This window comes from Lynx rufus, unplaced genomic scaffold (genome assembly GCF_022079265.1).
Source record: "Lynx rufus isolate CCGP_SWC_20201006 ecotype Redwood Valley unplaced genomic scaffold, mLynRuf1.p SCAF_2, whole genome shotgun sequence".
In the NCBI taxonomy this organism is placed as follows: Eukaryota; Metazoa; Chordata; class Mammalia; order Carnivora; family Felidae; genus Lynx; species Lynx rufus.
In genome coordinates this window covers 121,546,178-121,567,769 of record NW_025814834.1, presented here as the reverse complement: position 1 = coordinate 121,567,769, position 21,592 = coordinate 121,546,178, and the positions used below count along the sequence as shown (strand labels likewise).

General features: G+C 39.4%; 1 protein-coding gene across 2 annotated transcripts in view; it reads right to left on the bottom strand.

The window, feature by feature from the left end:
• GDAP2 (ganglioside induced differentiation associated protein 2) overlaps positions 1-21,592 on the bottom strand; it is a 59,726-nt gene that overhangs the window by 19,041 nt on the left and 19,093 nt on the right. For both annotated transcript variants that reach the window (XM_047082499.1, XM_047082497.1), the window contains exons 5-10: positions 21,145-21,233; positions 15,401-15,477; positions 13,865-14,024; positions 11,477-11,633; positions 1,777-1,853; positions 974-1,050 (exon numbers count right to left, since the gene is read on the bottom strand). In XM_047082499.1, the coding sequence (XP_046938455.1) occupies positions 974-1,050; positions 1,777-1,853; positions 11,477-11,633; positions 13,865-14,024; positions 15,401-15,477; positions 21,145-21,233 (637 nt within the window). The remainder of the gene's footprint in view (positions 1-973; positions 1,051-1,776; positions 1,854-11,476; positions 11,634-13,864; positions 14,025-15,400; positions 15,478-21,144; positions 21,234-21,592) is intronic.

Here is a 21,592-nt window from a genome sequence, read left to right as displayed (position 1 = left end):
CTTTTTTTTTTTTGGATTACTAATCATTTTTATTTTTTATTTATTTTATTTTTTTAAGTTTCTTTATTTTTGAGAGAGAGAGAGAGAGAGAGAGAGAGAGGAAGCATGCAGGGAGGGGGCGGGGGGGGGGGGAACAGAGGCTCTGAAGTGGGTTCCACGCTAACATCACAGAGCCCCATCCGGGGCTCAAACTCACAAACCATGAGATCATAACCAGAGTCAAAGGGGGATGCTCAACCGACTGAGCCACCCAGGCGCCCTGGATTACTAATTATTTCTTTATAAATTTTTTAAAAATGTTTATTCATTTCTGAAAGACAGAGAGAGACAGGGCACAGGCAGGGGTGGGGCAGAGAGAGGAGGGACACAGAACCTGAAGCAGGCTCCAGGCTCTGAGCTGTCAGCACAGAGCCCGACACGGGGCTCGAACTCACGAACTGTGAGATCATGACCTGAGCCGGAGTCGGATGCTCAACCAACTGAGCCACCCAGGCACCCCAGTAATCATTTTTAAAAGCACAATCATTTTATTTTTATTTGCCAGTAATAATACCATTTTTTATTTAATGTTGAGCTACATCTCTGACTTCTTCTCTTCAGATAGATACTCAAGAGTTAATTTTTCTTTTTTTCAAGACAAGCAGTGTCTGATTGTTAGTACAATTATAACCTAGAGTGATTCCAACCCAAAACTATCCGGCTACATCACATCCGAAATGGCGCGGCTGCGTTTTTGGAGATCACATGACGGCATTCTCGTATTTTCGAGAATTTGCTCTCCTACAGAGCAAAACCGAACCCCTAACGTACTGAAATGAATGGTGCATGCCAGCCTACAGACCCAGGGCTGCTCCTCTGCCCAGATACACACATTTCCACCCCCTCTCATATTCTCAGTCCTGATTCCAAATTCACATCCTACTAATTGTAAAAATCAACATCATGTGTAAAATAGAGCCTTGCTGTGGCTTACCTTGTCCATATCTATTAATGTGACAGGAATGTTTCTTCCAACTACCACCATCACTGTGCGCCCACAGTTATCAACACCTGCGAACGGGAAATGTGATCAGTGCCTAGAGATTTTATTCCAAGGCTGGACTCGGACACTGTAAAAACATTCTACACAAATATAAAAGACTGAACACCAGGAACTTAACGTTTTTCAAATTTCATCCTCAGATTTCTTTCACTTTGTGGAAAACAATACATATATATATTTTAGCTTTATGAGGTTCTGATGACTGCACTTATTTTTAAGATAAAGGCTTCCTGCAGGTTTTAAATCAGGGATAGCCAAGGGTAAGGCTGCAGGGCCAAGGCCTTTTTATAAATAGGTTTTGTTCAAGTTTTAATAACATCAGTGATCCAGGAAAAACTAATGGGAACTCAATTCTGAAAATTAACAATTACTGCCTGAAAAAGGAATTTAATGGAGAAAGAGTGGAAATTTGAGAACTTTCCCCATCTCCGTTATACATTTAGACAAGGTTTGAATTTTGTATAGCAAGTGAATGGTATTTTTAAGAGCAGAAAAGATGTTAAAAGGTAAGAAAAGAGACATTAAGAAGAAGTGGACCAACGTAGAACTACAAGATGAAAATTTTACAGGTTGAGATGTTATTTTTAAGATCTTGATGATGAGCCAAACTACCCTCATTAGTATAAAAAATTTTTTTTCATAGGCAAAATGGACAAAATCAGAGAAAAATGAAGTTTCTAGTAGCGTGCTAGGTGGGGTCCTTAAAAAGGAAAAGAAAAGCTACTTATGCTCACCTGTCTGGTATAAGGCTTTTAGAGAAGCAATATCAGATAGATCCTCAGATCTTGCTTGACACAACCAGCGATTATAACTAGAGAAATAAAGGATATAATTATTATAATAATCCCCTGTAAATTAAATTTACAAATGGAATCTGTTTCTTTCCCTAAAGAATGAGGTTTTATTATAATGTGCAAGAAGTTAAGGAGGGCATTTTATGCAGAATCTCAACCAATGTTGAGAAAATGTTAAACCAATGTTTATTATATAATAAACAGAGTCACTGAGAAAATGTGTTCATACTACATGATTTAAAATAATCCTTTATGATCAAGTGAAGACTATTCATATAAATGACAAAGACAGCAAGTACTCAAATGAACACTGTTTTCAAATACTATTATTTTCCCTTACTAAACAACATGGCAGAGAAGGCCTAAAGCAATAGCAGTTATCCAAAACAGATGTACACTCACCCAACGATTTACCGAGTGCTTACAAAACGCTAGGTATTGAGAATGCTACAGTGAATAAACACTGTCAGTGCCCTCGAGTTTACTTTTCAGAAGAAAAACAGGTAAGTGTTTTACATGTTACATGGGACCACAAAGGAACTAGGTAATTTTATGTGGGAAGTCCAGGTTTATTTTAATGATTGGTTAATCAAACCAGTTGCGCTGAGAACCCACAGAGCAGATCCCAGGGATCTTGGCTTAGCTTGGCTTTAGCTAAAAGGACATGAAAGCTGGAAGAGACGTTAAAGATCTCAAAGCGGGGAAATGACTTGCAAGGTCGAGCTAGTCTTAGTCACCAGTCAATTATTGCTAGAGTTGAATTTGAAGTTTACTCATATCTCCAGAGTTCTGGAAAGGTCAGTACTTTTTCTACTATTTCATACTGTTTTGTTGTAATTCATAGTGCCACTTATTTGCAAAAACAGCTTTCACAGCACTGAAATCATGAGAAGCAACTCTGAAGAATGTAGGTTACATAGGGCAACATCCCATAACATGAGGAAAACTAAACCAGGAGAGGGAGACTTGGGTTCTAATCCTATCGCTTTCTGTGCAACCTTAGTAAATAAAGCTGCTTCACCTCTATGGACCTGTTTCCTCATCCATAAAGTGGTGTTTACAGAGGACACCTTTCAGCTATAATGTACACTCACACAACTAAGGGTATTTAATAGGAAACCTATTACATATGGATTGTAATCAACAAGTGATATGTCTGCTAGTATCACAGAAATTGAACTGCCTGTGAAAAACATACTTGGTATCACAAGATTCTACAGTTTAAATCTGGAAACTTACCCACCTACGCAAATTGAAAAGTGAAAGACAAAATAGCTTTCAACTCTGGCTTAAGACATAACTTGCAACTCAAGAAAAGAACTATGTTTATGGTCGTTCTCCCTTATCCCTATGTACTGTTCCAAAATTTTAGAGTCATTTCCTTGGTTATTCACATGAAATCCGCAAAGGTACTGTTTTCTAACTGTCTTACGGTTAAGCCATCTCACCGCAAGACTGAACAGAACAGATCTTAAGTGTCTCATGAGTTCCACAGGTCCGACCTGGCATAAAACACGGAACAGGAATTCAGTAAACGTCTGTTAATTTCTATACTCCATTCATGTATTCATTAGCTCACTTTTCAAAGGTGCAGGGCATACATGCAAATGTCTGCATCATAGTAGGGACTCTAAGCTTTGTTGAATGAAATAATAAACATAAGTATTATTCAAGATATTTGGGGGGGGCACTGGAGAATGATAATAAAAGGCACTTGGTTTCAAAGATTTTAAAGCTGAATATATGAGATAGACACATATTACAAAGAATAAACTTTGTAACAGGATGGAACGAAACAAGCAGTCCAACAGACGTCTAAAATTCTATCAATCAAGTGTGCTCAGAGGAGGACTGGCGGGGGTGCGGATAGTGGGAGTGGAGTGGAGGCAAGATCCAGACATGCAGAATTAACTGTTCTCTTCTTTGAACCACAAAGATTAGTACAAGGCTTCACCCACTTACTGCCAGTGTTTGCTTCTACTCAGACCACATGACAGAGAATATGGCTTATTTGTCTCTATATTTCCAGCCAATCCCCAGGGTAGCTCCTGATACTGAGTAACAATGTGTTCAATGAACTCTGAAAAAAATCTTTTTTCGAATTGGAATTCAGGTGCACAAAACAAAATTAATTAGCCTTGGTTCAAATCACTCTCATCACGGGTACACACATGGTTCTCTTTAAAAAACTGCTTATCTAATTACTTATGTTTAATGAAGTAATAAGTGCTCTGAAACCTCCTGGCCAAAACAAAAGCAGGCACTCTCACAATAATCTATATCTAATCACATGGTCACTCCCCTCCAATTCTGGCCCCTGCCTCCTCTCTCTCCCCCCCCCCCCCCATAACCAGTGTCTGGAATCACAGGTTCATCATTTTCTTGCTTTCCTTTTTATATATTTTTTTGTTCATTTGTTATGTATTCCTACAAAGTTTTTTGGAAAAAGCTTACATTCTGTATGTAATCTCTTGGGTCTTGTTTGACCTACTGGACTGCTAAGATTCATCTGTATCATTGGGTGGCATTGTTCTTCATTCACCTGGATTACCATGTAAATTGTAGTTGTACTACATGAAAACGACGCTTTTTTTTCATCTACTCTCCTACTGGTGGGTGCCCGGACTGTTCCCAGGTTTGTGCTCCTGTGCACAGTGCTACGATCAACTTATTTTACATGTTTCCTGGTATATGTGTGCATGCTTTCTCTTGGGTAGCTACATAAGGGTTGAAGTGCTAGGTTACAGGTATATTCAGTTTTGGGAGGTTAAGGCCAGACCCCTTTTCCAAAGGGTTGTACCTACTTGTGCTTCTACAAGCAATGGATACGACTTCCTGGGAACCCATGTCCTCAGCACGTGGTATTGGCAGATGTTTTAACTTTTGCCAGTCAGGTTTGAAAGGGTATCTCATTTCTCTGGTCACTAATGATGCTGAGAACCTGCTCATATTTATTGGACATGTCTTCTGTGAGATGCCTGCTCATATTGTTTTTCTAGAGGGCTATTTGTTCTTTTCTCACTCACCTGTAGGAATTTTTTGTATATTCTTGATCCTAGTCATTTTCCAGTTATGTTTACCGTGAACACTCCCATTCTGTAACTTGTTTTTCACTTTAAGATTCACTGCTCCATCTGCCAGAACTCTTAATTTTAATAGAGTCAAAACTATGTTTTCTTTTACAGTCAATTCCTTTTATATCTTGTCTAAGAAACCTGTCCTTTCTCCAAGGTATAAAAGACACTATCCTACAACTTCTTCCATGAGTTTTAATTAAAAAAAAAATTTAAGTCCTCAATCCATCTAAAATTGACTTTAGTCCATGGTGTGAATCCTGATATGGTATAAACTCTAAAATGTTGTTAACCTTGATCTGTGATTAACAGCTTGAGATCCTAGAATAGATTTTGGCTGGCAAAATCCATACGAGCATATTCATGGGGAGAAGGTTTATAGCTTACATGTGATTCTTTAAAGGCTTTATGATTCAAAAAGGTTTAGTTTCTAAGCCTGAGACGAATTCCAATGCAACAACTCAGGACTGCAATCTTCAGCTGGTTTCTTCTTTATTCTAATCAAGTCTCCTCTCTTCCCACTACGGATCATAGAAGTTTAATTTGATTATCTAGTCAACTTTCTTTTCCTTTAAACAAGAATTTGGAAGAAGGGAATAAAAGCAAAAGATGTTAGCTTTATCTCCTCAGCTAACATGTTTGTTTCCCTCAACTATTAAAAAAATATTTTAGGAGCGCCTGGGTGGCTCAGTCGGTTGAGCGTCCGACTTCAGCTCAGGTCATTATCTCGCGGCTGGTGAGTTGGAGCCCCGCGTCGGGCTCTGTGCTGACAGCTTGGAGCCTGAAGCCTGCTTCATATTCTAAGTCTCCCTCTCTCTCTTCTCTGGCCCTCCCCTGCTCATGCTGTCTCTGTCTCTCAAAAACAAGCATTAAAAAAATTTCAAAACAATTTTAAAACTTCCATTATATCTCTTATAAACTGCACCTCATTTGTTGCTATAGTTTCTGCACTTTTTTTCAATAAAGGCATACAATTTTTTACCCCAATCCAACAATCAAAACAAATGCTAAAAGGAAAGTATCAACTTAAAACAGTTTCTTGTTTTCTTAGAGCTTATTCCAGGTAAACGGATTTCTATTACCTGCTGGGTAAATTGCAATAATCACAGGTAAACAGTCACACAAAATATGGCAACACGGCAGTGAAGGGAGCCACTACAGTGCTCTGAAGGCAGAAATACTGAGTGGACAGATTCTCAACAGGCTGCAATCAACTAAGGCTGGATGCCGTCCTCACAAAGCTAACAGAAGGCAATTTCTTCCAGTTAATCAATTACCATCCACGTGCATAACCACAGGTTGAATGATGAAGAAAAGATACGCTAAATTATTCTTAAAAGACTAATGGCTAACATATTTGTGTGTAACCAATAGCCCAGGGAGAATGTTGGCTTTGGAATCAACATAAGCTTTCCTGACCTGATGGAACTGCCCCACGCTGGACTTGGTTAGGACCCCTGTCACATACTCATTGGACCCTGTAGTTTAAATAAATTATTCATACAATACTTAAACATTTCTCTCCTCTGCAAGACCCGAAGCTCCATGAGGCTGACACTGTATCTGTCTCGCATGTCACTATTATGTTTTCAGCATGACACCTAGCACATTAGTAAGGGCTCAGAAAATACTTAACAGTGAAGGAGATGAAGTTTTTATTCCGGAAAATGACTTAAGAGTTGTTGGCAACTGGATCTTAAGCCAAGCGAGGAACACTAACGGAAAAAGAAAAAGTTACTGTAATATAATTTTAAGAGTTTTAAAGCTGTATTTTTGAAAAAGAATATCTAGGTTGCTTCCTAATTTTTGTAAGTAAGCCAACTTGTACCTTACGATATACCCAAATCACTGTCACAACTGGATAGAAGACCTAGAAATACTAGTAAAGAATTAGGCAACATGCCTAATTTTTTCAGATGTTAAAAAGAATTACCACACAGAGGTAATGATGTGGCGAGGTAGTGCTGGGCAAACAATGATCTGACTCTATAAAGACAATCCATGGGACCTTAGTGTTGTTACTGACGGAAGAATTGAAAGCTTTCAAAAAGATATTGCTAACTAAAGACCTACTTCCTCAGAGATTAAAAAAAAAAATCACTCGATCAACCCGATCAACCCACATAATGAACAGAAACCAGACCTGTTATGTGTAAATAAAGCCTTATTTAGACAAAATAAGAGAAATAAATAAACTGAGAAAAACCACAGCCTGAAATCTTAAAACATTCAGCACGTAGCAGAGTAAGCAGTTATGTTATAACTCGTAGACAAGGAGTCATCAAATCTCAAACCTTTTGGTCTCAGGACTCTTTGATGTTTATGTCAGTTATCTCTACCAACATTTACCACGTTAGAAATAAAAACAGAAATGTTAAAAGTGATTATTTGTAAATCTAAAAACGACGAAAACCTTTACGTGAACATTAAGCGACTTTACACGACAAAAACTGTGTTTTGGGAGAAGGGTTAATACTCCTCGTTTTGGCAAATCTCTTTAGGTTCTGCTGGATTCTCACATCTGCTTCTGTATTTAATCTACTGCAATGTCACACAGTAAGTAGCCTCTGGGAAACTCCACTGAACGGTGGGAGGAGGAGGAGGACAAGGGCAAATAGTCTGAGTAGCATCACAAAACTGGTTTTGGTCTCTTGGGCTCCCTGAAAGGGTCTCTGGTTCCTTGCCCACCCTTCTGAGCCTCTGTTATTACTCCGAAGTATCCTGCAGCATAGCTATGAGACTCCACCTCATTCGTAATCATCACAGACGCTGGGCACTTAAATGGAAATCTGACAACGTTTTGATTCAGACATAGCTTATCACTCAAGAGCACAGTGTGACAGAGGCACCTCGCCCGTTTCTCAGTGCAGGCTTTGGGAGCCACAGGCTGTGTTTTGACTACACAGTCACAGCCTGACCGCTGCTCAGAACACACCCCGACACCTGAAGACCATGTGGCTCACTCATGAATTTTAAAACAGAGGGACTACCTTAATTATCTCGGGATACTTCAATATCTAGAATGTTATCTTGTACAGTGTAAATATTCAACATTTTCTGAACTGAATGGAAACTATCAACTGTGCAACAAATGTGAATCTCAAAATCAAGACCCTCTACCAACAAGGACAGTGCTTTCCATGCTGTATTCATATTCCTTCTGAGAAGCTATCCCTTTGCCGAGGACTCCTTTCCAGAAAGGAGTGAAGAGCTTTTAATGCTGACTTGAACTAGTCACTAAACTAATCATTAAGTGAAACAAATCTCATTAAAGAGAGAAAGAGACACACACAGACAAGTATCCAGTCCAAACACAAACTTCAAAATTTCCAGATTATCCATACTACTCATGGAGAAATGAAAAAGGTATGAGGGGTGCACATGTGTGTAGAAGAGAAAGACAGAGAACAGGCTGACTGATTTGAGAAAAGTGGCTGCAATGCAGTTCTTTGAATATGAATACAAAAAATCTCTAGTCCTTTGCCAACGTGTCTGAAGTTGGTTTGTGTAAGTGGGCTGAAGAAGGTGGTGGAGAAGGGAGATGTGCTGTACTCGCCACTCGGAAGGCTCTTTCTCAGTGAGCTGTGACTCTGGGCGAGCCAGTCTTGGGGATCATTTACCCTCTAGAAAGGGGTCAGACTACATCAGTGATTTAGGACGCAGAAGAATCACTTATGAAACTTTAGAAACTTTCCACAGAGGTTCTGATGCAGGAAGTTTGGTGTGGGGCATACACATTTTTAGCAAGCAGCCCGGGTGATGATAATGCTTACAGACCATGTGTTCCACTTTGGAAAACTGTATCAGACGATTACCAACATTCCTTTTGACTATGGGTATTCATTCACGAGAAACCACAAACCAGTGGTTCTTGAAGTGTGGTCCACAGTCTTGACGCTTTTCAGGGGGTTTCCAAAGTCAAAACCGTTCTCATCATCATACTGAAACATCATTTGCCTCTTTCACTGTGTTCATATTTGCACCCATGGCGGAAAAACAACTGTTAAGTCAAACTACTGGTGCCTTATGATGAACCATGGTGGAGGCCCCAGATTGTACTAGCAGTCACTATGCTCTTCCGTTGCCAAAATTCCCAGAGAACCAAAAAAAAAAAAAAAAAAAGAAAAAAAAAAGAAAAAGAAAAAAGCCAGTTTTATTTAAGAATGTCTTTGATGAGGAAGTAAAAATTATTATTTTCATTAAATCAACCCTTGGGAACACATCTTTTTAATTTTAATGTAGCACAGAATGGGAAGAACACTTCTACATACCGAAGTATGAGGTTGTCTTGAAGAAAAGCACTGTGTGACTTAGAAGCTGAACTAGTTGCTTTTTTTTCATGGGACACTGTTTTTCTTCAAATAATGACTGGCAGACAAACTGTGGTTATTCAACATGAGTATTTGGCAGATGTTTTCTCAAAAATGAATAAAGTGACCCTGTCGTTTCCAGAAAAACAACCAACGGTATTTCTTGCCAATGATAAAACTTGAGATTTAAAATGCACATATAATTTTGGAAAATTCGTCTCTATCAACAGAAGCTTAGAGCTCCTAATACTTAAAGACTTTTCTGATGAGGTCAGTGGCAATATTAACAAATATAATTTCTTCATATTGGGTACTGAAATCTGTCAATATTTAGAAGATCCGAATAATTCAGTGAATCGATGTTTTCCAACAGAAAATGTTATACATTCATGCTATAAATTCCTATTATAAAACCAATTCAAAGATGACAGAACAAAACATTTTAATATATCAGAATATAAAAATTCATGGATATGCTTTGAGATTCCCTATTACCGCTAAACTGTAAGAAACTACCATTTATCGAGTTATGTTGTAATAGCAGAAAATACCATAAATTATTTGAAAAGGCTATTAACATACGCCTCTCCTTCCCAATTATGTATCTGAGTGGGGCTGGATTTTCTTCATACACTTCACCCAAAACAACTTATTGCAACAGTCTGAATGCTGATATGAGAATCCAGCTGTCTTCTATTAAGCCAAACATTAAAACATTTGCAAAAATGTAAAACAGTGCCATTTCTTCTATTTTTTTAGTTATTTTTCATAAAAACACAATGGATTATTTTTAAATAAATTAATGATTTCTCATACGATAAATACTGGTAGACACAAACCACGTAAACAAAAGCTCTCTGGGGTCCTTAACAGTTTTTAAGAGTGCAAAGGGGACCTAAGACAAAACAGTTTAAACACTGCCTCCGACCAAAAAAAGGTACCCAGATCTAGTAGTGCATGAATCACCATGTGAAAAAGTTCAACATATATACAGATGCCAAAGTCCCAGTCATGTGAGGGAGAACCCCATCACTGTATTTAAAGAAAAATGTTTGCCAGTTGATTCTTACACATGCAAATTTAGAAACCACTGAAACTATCATTTGCTGGCCACTGCTTGTGGAAAAGCTGTTCATTGGTGCCCCCTAGCGGCAAATTTGCTTTGTTTCTAAAAATAAAATCAGAATAAAACGAAGACCAGAAAATCACCAGATACAAAGTTCTAATTCTGTAAGGGACTCCAGAGGTCATCCAGTCCACTCCCACTTACAGATGGAGACTGACAATAACCACACATCAGTACAAGATACCGTGATAGAGGCTATGCTTTGCTTAAGTACAGGTGTGAAAAAGCATACAGGAGAAGCCATCTATTCCAGACTTCCCTTCCACCTATTCTGGCTTATCTCCAAGGAGATAAATTTCCAGAGGCAATCACTTTTAAGCTGAAACCTGGAGAATGGGCAGGAATTGAAGGATGAGAGTATTTTGGTCAAAAGGGATGGCAAGTACCAAAGCTAAAAGGTAAAATAGACCAGGATTTGCTCAGTACTGAAGAGAACAGTGATCGATTTTAAGAGCTTGCTAAGTACCACGTGCTCACAACAATCCCATGAGATGTTAACCTCTCAACCAACCCTATAAGGTAATGCTGATATGAACTATAAGTTACCATTTTTCTTTCCTGTAAAAGTGCCTGAAAAGCAGCTAGTTTTCCAAAGACTGTTAATCCTTGGAAAAGCTTACCCAGAAGCACATAAGCTGCTTTTCTTTATGCTTGAAAAAGGACTTACTCAGAATTGCTTTAGAAGACACCTGAAAGAAATGGAATGGCTTTTCAGGTCCCTGGGATAAATCAGGGAGAAATAAAGTGTTTTTAAATGTAACGAAACTATAGATTACGCTTTAGTTATAAATACAACAAAGTTAAGTAAAATCTTTGTTAACTCTGCCTTTCCCTTCCCCTAGTTGCTACTTTTAGAACTTCACCCAGAGGCACCACAACTATAGTAGAAAGAGTGGGGGCTCAGAAATCTGATGTGCATCTGAACACTGGCTTCGCTACATTTTAACTGTCACCACTGAGAAGTTAACTTTGATTTTCTGCATCTACCAAATAGGGACAACATCTTCCTCACCGGATTGGCATGAAAAATAGACTAGAATACATTATATGTTGATCACTTGGCAGCTGTAAGGTCCTTTCTTATTCCTCAAGTCCTTCCATGTCTATCAGTCCAAAGGGGTTTGCCTTACTTTCTCTGATGCTGCTTCTGCAGGGCTGCCTCTGATAACTGGCCCTGAAGGATCAGTCTTCTCTGCTTATCAATATCTCCTTCCATTCGAGCAAAAGCATGAGAGCCGATGAAAGAGAGATCTACTCCCAAGCCTTCAGCCTCCTCTTCTTGGTTGTCTGTAACAAAAATACTATCAATAGAGAGCGTAGGACAACACCCAACTATAAATGCTACAGACTGTGAATGCCTAAAAGGGAGGACTGTGAGGTAATCAAAAACACTGGGGTTAAGGGTATTTTTTTTTTTTTTTCTTGAGAATCAAACTGAAATCAGATTTAGGCATTTAACGAACGGAAATAATGCAAGAAACCCCCTGTCCCTGTGTGACAGAAGTTTTAGGAATACCAAGGTGACCTAGGTATCACTTCAGGAAGGAAAGAGTAGAACCTAATGATAAGCAAAAAGAAGTAATTATACAGAATGCAACTGAAAGATGGACTGTCACACCACATCTGACAAAACAAATAAAAAAGAACAAATGTTTGGGATCATTTATCCAGAACTGATTAAGGAGGGAGCACGTGGTTAGCGGACACAGAAACTGGAGTCCTTTTGTTCGATAAGCCCCAGTGACAGACAGCTGGAGCGGGACTGCCAGGACCCACATTCACTAGGATAACGTTTCATTCTAATTTAGCATCCTGGTTTTCTCTACTGGTCATGCCTATGTAATCATTCCGACCCGTCAGAGTTCTAGTTTTCACTACGAATTAATAAATTAACTTTCCAATTTACCCATATGATCATTTTGTTTGGCTAGATGTCAGTACTTCGGGAATGGATCATCTCTTAATGTGCTCCTCACTGCCTTCCCAGATTTATTAAAAAAAAAAAAAAAAAAAGTCTTTAAAGAAAGGAAAAAAAAATGCCTTGGACCATGGGGAGCTTCCCAAGGTGATGCCACTACTTGAAGCCCAGCCAGGTGGGCCACCTCAATGGGACTTCCTTACCTCTACTTCACTGCTCTTCAAATTGTGACAGGTCAATAGCTCAGAAAGTGTGCTTTTATGAACAAATACCCACGAATGAATCAAGTAAGCTGGCTTTACATCTATTTTAACAGACTGAACATTCTAATTGAAAAGACTTATGAGCACTAAGGCCTACATTTTTGAGGTGATCAAGCACTCTTTGTGAATGGTTGACACAAGGACCCCTTTGCCTAACGAGTTGGCCTAATCTGCTACCCAGCATTACAATCTCGAATTGGGTTTTGCTATTCATTACTCCTTGTCATACAAAATGTATTTACCCACTTAGGAAAAACTATATTCTTTAGTGGTGGTCCTAAGCATGAAAATTCCAAGTAAGTCTGGGTGTATCCTAAAGTACACAGGCAGCCCTCCAGCAAAGCTTGGTTCAGACATTTCCTGGTGGTAAACCACTTACAATTCCTCCACTGGAGTTAAGGCTGCGTACTGGTGATAAAAAGGAGATGAGCAGCCTTCTACAGATTTTTACCTTGATGCTCATTTACAAGTGTTCACAGCAGGAATCTCACAGTAATTCCTAGACTGCTGAATTTTCAGATCAAGTTCTAGCACTGAAGCATGTAAGGCATGCCTCCACAGAAGGGAGTTATGGCCTTCACCATGTCCCCGTGAAGACCAGTGCAATCTGTCAGCACAGATTCAGAAGGGCTCTCACCCTACCGTGTTCTGCCACTGCTCCAATCTACATGAGTATATAACTTAAAGAAACCAAAAGAGTGATAACAGCATTCTTGTTTCAATATTTAATATTAGGTCTGGCTTTTAGAGGACATATTGTTGAAGCTGTTGACAATTTCAGATGATTGTGTACTTCAGGAAGGTGAAAATGTTGTTATACCCAACTCTGGATCTCTACTGCCTAACAAACTTGATGTTGTGTGTGTGTGTGTGTGTGTGTGTGTGTGTGTATAAACATACATTTTTTTTTTAGGTTAAAGACTACACTTGGGGGCCTCTGGGTGGCTCAGTCGGTTAAGCGCCTGAATCTTGGTTTGGGCTCAGGTCGTGACCTCACGGTTCCTGAGACTGAGGTCCACATTGGGCTCCATGCTGACAGCATGGGGCCTGCTCGGGGTTCGTTCGTTCGTTCGTTCATTCTCTCTCTCTCTCTCTCTCTCTCTCTCTCTCTCCCTCTCCACCTCTTCCCTGCTTGCATGCACACACACTCTCTCAAAATAAATAAACTTAAAAAAAAAAGTAAATTTTAATAAGAATAAAACTCTAAAAACATTTAAGGTGGTCTTGATCTTAATGACACTCATAGACAGCCCCCAAAGGCAGGCTAAACCATCTCCTTCTTGGTGGTGTTCATCAGTCCCTGACAGAAGAGGGAAATTAAGAAAGGCAGAACTCACCCTCCGGGGCACCAGGTTTTTCACTTATTCTAATCTGTCGTTCAGGTACCACAGGCTCCCCTTCTGCATTTCCAATATCTGCAGGTAGGTATGGCAATGATCGACATTCCTCCTTTAATGACCTTGGGAAGTACAGAGGTAGCAGCTTTTGGTAAGTAGCCTGTGTCAGAAAAGCAAGACACTCTGTGAAAAATAACGAAGTAATGAAGCAGCCATCAGGCGTCAGCAATGCATTGTGCTGTTCCAGTCACTGTGAAGACAGCTCCCACCAAGAATAAAGACCTTTCCACTTCTAAGCTCGACTAGAGCCATCTGGGACCCTCCATCAGTTCTTATGTAAAAGGTCAGGATATTGTTAGATGGTCAAGTTAAGCCTGACTCCCATCCTGGCAACTTCAGGTCACTGAACCTGGAATGCAGAAGCGCTGCCACTCCTGTCCTATGGTCATCTGCCCCTCCCTTGGAATATCGTATTTTTCTTTAATGACAATTTCAGCTTTATCACCTCCCATGGGAAGCATTTCCTAACCCTGTGCAAGCTAGAGTTCTGTGTTCCTGTCCATTCCATACTTCCATTAGTGCACTTATCACGATGATCAAAAACTCTGAACTGTCTGTCCCCACCAATAGACAACGGACTGCTTGAGGACAACGACGCCGACTTCTTCACTGGTGTATTCCCATCTAGTGTAATAAACTTGTACGCCAGACACTCAATGAAAGATCACTGACAGAACGAATGAATAGGTAACCAGGTGAAATAAGAGACAGCAAACAAGCAAATGTGTCTTGTTTTAGCAAATTCAAAAGTATTTATATATCATGCATATAGCTATTAATACTTTCAGTGGGTATTTCACAGGAATTAATTCATTTACCACAAAACTTCTGTGATATAACTGCTATTAGTACTCCCATTTTATCAAAGAACAGAGAGGTTTAAGTAACTTGCCCAAGGACACGAAACTGCAAAATAATATAAGCTGGATCGGAGAGAGCACACTAAAACTAAATAAAACTTAATAAGAGTTAAAGCGAAGACCTAATTTTCTAAAACGGCTCCAAATTAGACTGAAACATACTAACCCCAACTACATACAACAAAACATAACCCTCCAACTTAATCAGTGCCAGTCACTAGGCTAGGCTGTCACCTGTTTCCAGGTGAGGCAGACATCAAAGCTTTTCCAGCACAGGAGTGGTTTTCCAGTTACGCTGCCCAGGCACCCAGTACTTGGGTTATAAGGTGATGCCTCAAGATATTTTAAAAGCTAATACAGGGAGCAAAGCAGAACAACTCCACCTTGTGGGACTTCACTAAGTGAAAACAGTCTTAGCAATGAAAAACATGAACAAATGCTCCTTTCTGATTTATTTTTAGTTTCTAACACGGATTTTTTTCAACAAATGATACCAAACACATACACTGATACCTAGGATTTGCCTGCTAGCAATTCAGCAAATAGATAATGATGACACAAAGGCAAACACTAGTAAAAGTAAGATTTAAACAAGGCAACATAATTAGCAAGATACCTCTTCAAGTTCAGAGACAGCAAATACTACTTTTTCAATGGTCTCCCCATGAATCTCCAGGAATCTCCTTACAGTGCCTAAGGAAAAGAATAAATTATTCAACAAATAATGACTTGTGTGAAGAAAATTCAAACAAACTCTTCAAAGTTTTATTTTTGTAATACATCCCTCCTCATTTCAGTAGGTGTCTGCTCAATGACACCTTATCAGTGACGCCTGCCCAGACCACTATAATTAAAAATCCTTCTCTGGGGCACCTGGGTGACTCAGTCAGTTGAGCGTCCGATTCTTGATTTCGGCTCAGGTCATGATCCCAGGGTCATGGGATCAAGCCCCACGTTGGGCTCAACACTGGGCGTGGAGCCCGCTTAAGATTTTCTCTCTTTCTCTCTCTCTCTCTCCCTCCCCCTCTCTGCCCCTCTCCTCCGCTCACACGTGCTCTAAAATAAAAAAATAAAATTCCTTCTCTGATTTACTTTCCTCCAGAATAAATATTATAGACATCTTGTGGAATCTGTTTATTTTACATCTTCTCTGTCCTCCCTGCCCCATCTGCTAGAATGAAAATACCCCAACAGCAAGAGCTTTATTTTATTTACTGCTTTATTGTCAATGTCTAGAACAGTGCCCGGCCATAGAAGATGCTGACTCCAGACAATTCATCCTTATCCAGTATATTTTTATTCCCTGGGGCCTCTCACTCTCTGCCTAGAATGATCTAGCCTAAGCGTTTCTGTATTCATTCAGTTACAGTATTCAACGACCTACTCAGCCCTGCATCCCTATCAAAATCTCATTAAACCAAAGGTGATTTTTTTTCTTAATTTCTACATTATTCTGATTCTTCTCTATCAATTTCCTATCAATGAAACCTAAAGGCCTGTTTCTCAGTCCTTACCTCACTAGAGATTTCTCTAGCTTTAGTTTTAAATGCCCATGCTCTACCTTTTAAAAATGCGCTTCTCCAGGGTTCTGACCTCCATATTTATTTTCTTGATATATATATTCTCTTACCTCACCAATTTGCTGGCTAGGCACTGATGTAAATACTCAGACTCTCAGATCTTTATATACTGTTTTCTGAATGTAAGAGCTCAATTGCCTACTGCCTACAGGGCATATCTGCCGAGATCACCCAGAGACCTCAAACTGGGGAGGACTAGACTTGACCTCCATCTTTCCCCCCAAATCTGTTCCTTTACCTGTATTCTTTATTCCATTCCATAGCAACATCCAATCACTCATCCAAGCTCTAAACCTGATTTCAACACTTCTTTCACTTCTTCCTTTTCTTTTTAAAAAATTTTTTTTAAATGTTTATTTACTTTTGAGAGAGTGAGAGAGAAACAGAGAGAGAGAGAGAGACAGAGAGAGAGGGAGATGAAGAATCTGAAGCAGGCTCCGGGCTGTCAGCACAGAGACTGATGCGACGCTTGAACTCCAGGACAGCGAGATCATGACCTGAGCCCAAGTCGGATGCTTAACCGACTGAGCCACCCAGCACCCCATTCCTTCACCCTGCATTCAATGGGTTATCATGTCCTTTAAATTCTACTGCTGACAGAAATTTTCAAACATCCACTCCTTCTTTCTTCCAGCTGCTCTTAGGATCTTAATGCTTACGAGCCTTTGGCAGTAAGCTCTTAATTGTGTGCTTATTTTTCTCTTTTCCAGGTCTACATATTCAGCACTGCCCGAGTTATCTTCCTTACCCTGTCACCCTCCTTACTCAATAATCCTGGGGCTCTGCACTGCTTATAGGTTAGGATCCAAGTCCCAGCATGGTTCTTCACACTTGGATCTCAACTGGCCACTCCCTCACCCCCTGGCTTTAGTCCTGTTTCCCATCATTCCTCCCACACACCTTACGTTTTGGGCAAATTGGCTTCTTTGCTGTACTCAGAACGCTCCACTTAACTTTTACGCGACCCTGCCTCTGCCTCCATGGCTACCTTTGACTAGATATCCTTCATTCACCATGGCCTTCTCTTAGTGAACTCCTACCCATTTGTCAAGACCCTGTCCAAAGCCATCTGGTTTGTACAGAACTACATCTTTTCTTGTGCTCCTCTTACAACCTGAATAACCCTCCATTTGTGAACTTCTCCTAGCATTTTACGGTTGGATGGTGAGCTTTCTGAAGGCCAAGTATATCTTACATTAATATTATGAGAACCCAGCACATCTTAAAGATGTGGCAAGCAATCATTCAAAAGTAACCAGCACCTGAATTAACATTTTATAGCTCTGGTTATCTACAAATTGCCTGCCTTGTTTGCTACTGTATCTTGAGAACATAACAGCAGACCCATTTGCTGAAGGACTATACATTATTCTCCCTCTACAAGGTGATAAATTTATTTTTCATTTCTCTTTCTATTCTGCCTTAACAATTTTTTTAAAATGAACTTTCAGAAAGGGATTTTCTTCTCTTTGACTCCAAGTTTTAATTAATGTTCACACATAGTGGTTTCCCAGCATACAACTGTAGGATTTCCACTAGAAGACAAAATGCAATGCCAGATAGTAACTAAAACTGAATTCCCTCAGCAGAATTCATTAAGAAAAGTAATTTTGCAAAAAAGGATTAAAAAAAAAAAAAAAAGAAGAGTGATGTCATGGCTACAAGGATTTAGTACCAACAGCCAATTCAAACCGTTTCCTTCCAAGTTTCATCTCTGCACTATTCTTTGCAGCCAACCAGGATGTCATGCACCTCACTTTTAGTGAAAACCCTTTAACTGGTGAGAATGACATCTGGGGCATTAAAATTCCCAACAGGGAAACACAGTAAGAACAAACAGCGTCATCTTTTTTTTCTCACCACTGTATCCTCTCCTGTATAGCACAGGGCCTAGCACACAGTCGCTCAAAGTTTTGTTGAATGAATAAATAACCTGATGAACTGATTTTAATGCAGATGTTTCTTTGGGCTTCTAATGCAGAAGAACTGAACTGCACGTGAACCCAGGGAAAAACGATAAATAGTCTTGATACATCTATCAAGAGGACATTACCTAGGTTTCAAATGAAATAAAGTTTGGTAATATTTTAAAGAGTTTGGTACTAAAGACTTAGAGTTACATTATTAGATTTGTTCTTGGTCTGTACATGCTGCGAAAGTCCATCTGTATTTTTTTTAATAAAATGCTACAGTTTTGCTATTAGATTTAAGGTAAAGTCAAACAGGCCTTATTAAAAGTTGACTTGCCCATCTTTAAGTTTTCCATTTCCTTTGTGCTAAATAAGTAAATTCTTAGAAACTGCCTCATCGAAGTCCCTTAAACCAACTATTGACCTTCATCTGCTCTTATTACAATTCCTGCTCAAAGTTGACACCTCCAGAGTACTGTACCAAGTGATTTATCAAGCAGTTTTTCTGGGGCCACAGAGCCAGTGAGACTGGTAGAACTGGGATCAAAAGCCAGTCTTCTTGACTCCCTTTTCAGAGCCTTTTCTACAAAATGTTGCTGCCTTTTTAAATTCTAACGCCTGAGTGGCTCAGTCGGTTGAGCATCCGACTTTGGCTCAGGTCATGATCTTGCAGTCTGTGAGTTTGAGCCCCGCATCGGACTCTGTGCTGACAGCTCAGAGCCTGGAGCCTGCTTCAGATTCTGTGTCTCCCTCTCTCTCTGTCCCTCCCCCGCTTGCACTCTGTCTCAAAAATAAATGAACATTAAAAAAGTAAGTTCTAACCTATATGATTACTTTAATAAGAAACGGAGACATATAAAAAGTCATAGCTCAAGGTATGGGATGATAAGGCAAGGACTAAGAGGAATCAGAGAATGTCAAGACCTGGCAAAAGTTTTGCCAGGAAGAATTATATAAAGGCAGGAACTTTGCTTTGGTAAGGCACCATTCAGAATGCATGCAGAGTAGTGATAACATAGGAGCTTCCCACTGAAGCAGTTCTAACTCAAGCATAATTGAATTATTTAGTATAATAAACAGGTTACTGGACTTGGGAGTCATCAGTATGCATAACCTTAAGAACATGATAAATTTCTGAGCCTCTTTACTTGTAAAAAGGACACCATATTCCCTAAAACACAGGGCTGTTGAAGGAATTTCTATATCCCTTTTTAAAATACATACTTTTTTTAAAAAGTTCTTTAAAGATTTGAGAGAGAGAGAGAGAAAGGGAGACAGAGAAAAAGATTTGAGAGAGAGGGAAAGGGAGACACAATCTGAAGCAGGTTCCACACTGTCAGAACAGAGCCCAATGTGGGGCTCGAACTCACAAACCGTGAGATCATGACCTGAGCTGAAATCAAGAGTTGGATGCTCAACCGACTAAGCCACCCAGGTTCCCCCAAAATACCTATTTCTTAAGCAAGTACCATATGTAAACCATTCTTGACCTATGGAAGCATTAGAAATGCAAAGATGAAAAGATAAGAGCTCTGCTCCTCAAGAAACTCAGTCTAATATATATGAAGTATAAAATAGGTAAATTTACTACAAAATCCTTGAGCAGTCAATCTTCATTTTAAAAATAGTTAATTGTTAAATAAGACTACTTATGTACTCACCCTAAATTCTAGGCTATCTAATAATAATTTTATACATTTGAGTATCTCTAGTTTATCGTTGAGAAGACTTTCAGCTCCTTGTCTTTAAATTCTAGAGATACAAGGGTTCTTAAAGATCATCTTATACAGTTTTCCTCCTCAATGAGGAATATCTGCAACAAATGGTCATTTAGCCTCTGCGTGCACATTCCCAGTGACAAGAAGTTCACTTGAAACACCCGCCTATTACAGTGAGTCCTATCTCAAGTGGGACCAAATCTCCTTCCTTCTGACACAGTTCTTGGACCTGTTCTCTACTGCTGGAGGTCTTACCTACAAGTCTTACAAGAAATCTGTGAACTCCCTGAAATTGTACACAAATTTCCTGTGTATGTATGTCCTCTGGGGAAAGGGGTCCACAGCTTTCTTCCATCAGATGCTCGGTGCAGTTTATGATGGCTCCCCAAGAGGCTCAGAACCACTGCTCTAAAAATGCAGCACAGAATAAGTTCACGAGACTCCTTCAGATGTTAAAGATGGGCACCATATATGCTAAAAGCATCATCTTCTTTAGGAGAAACACCTGTTTCTCCTGTTTCAAACTGTTGGCTCTCCAGTTTGTCAGTGTCTCATAAGATAGGACACCCAGAACTATATACAAACGTCTAGATGTGGTCTGAACCTGCATATAATACAGTGAGATCATGGAATCTCTCGAGCCGAACACCTTGTTTTTATATCACATATATGACATTCTGTCTCATAATGATCAAGCTTGGTCTTTTTTAAACCTCAATGCAAGGACTTATACTCAAATGACACATGTGAAAGCTGCTATTTCAACTGCAAAGTGCTACATAAACACTGTATCATGAAATCTGTTTTGACATCATTGTTGCAATGTTACAATTATTCTGAATCATGATGCAAAAACCCAATGCGCTGACCATACTTCTCAGCTTGGTATCATTTGCAAATTTCGTAAGCAAGCCTGCAAGCCTTTATTCAAGCGGAGAAAAATGTCAGCCTGGGAAAGTAAATTGAGCTCAGCAACTTATCAATACAAAGTTCCCTCCAGGATGCCATGATTAGCTAATCAACAAATCTTCTTTGGCTATAACTATTTAATTAGTGATAACAGAAAAATCTGTAAGGCTCAATTTATGTGCTGCAACCCAATCCTATTCATGAAGTCCTCGATGTAGGCACAGCTTCGCCAATGTTACTTACGAAGTGCTATGTGTGTTGCATCCTCTAAAGGATAACCTCGTTTTGCAGAATTGATGACACAGAATCCCACAGATGACATTGACTGCTCTCTGCGGACAGAAAACACAAAGCACCAATATTCATAACACATACATATGTAATTAATTTAAAAATGCAGCTCAACTTCTCCTTCCCTACCTCCTCAACAAATCTAGTGTAACAATTAACTCAGTTACGCTATTTAATATTTATATTAATATTATAATTGTACCACTCGGGGGGAATATAGTTCAAGCAAAGATAGAATGAAATGGGAACAGGTTAAATTCTTAAGTCACCCAAAACCATTTCTCTTATCCTGCTAAACTTGTGAAGATAATTAATTTTGTCTTCAGAATCCTCTTACGTGATTTAAATCCCTCAAAATTTGATTTCCACAGCTAGGTTTCATTTTGAAACCGGGGCCTTT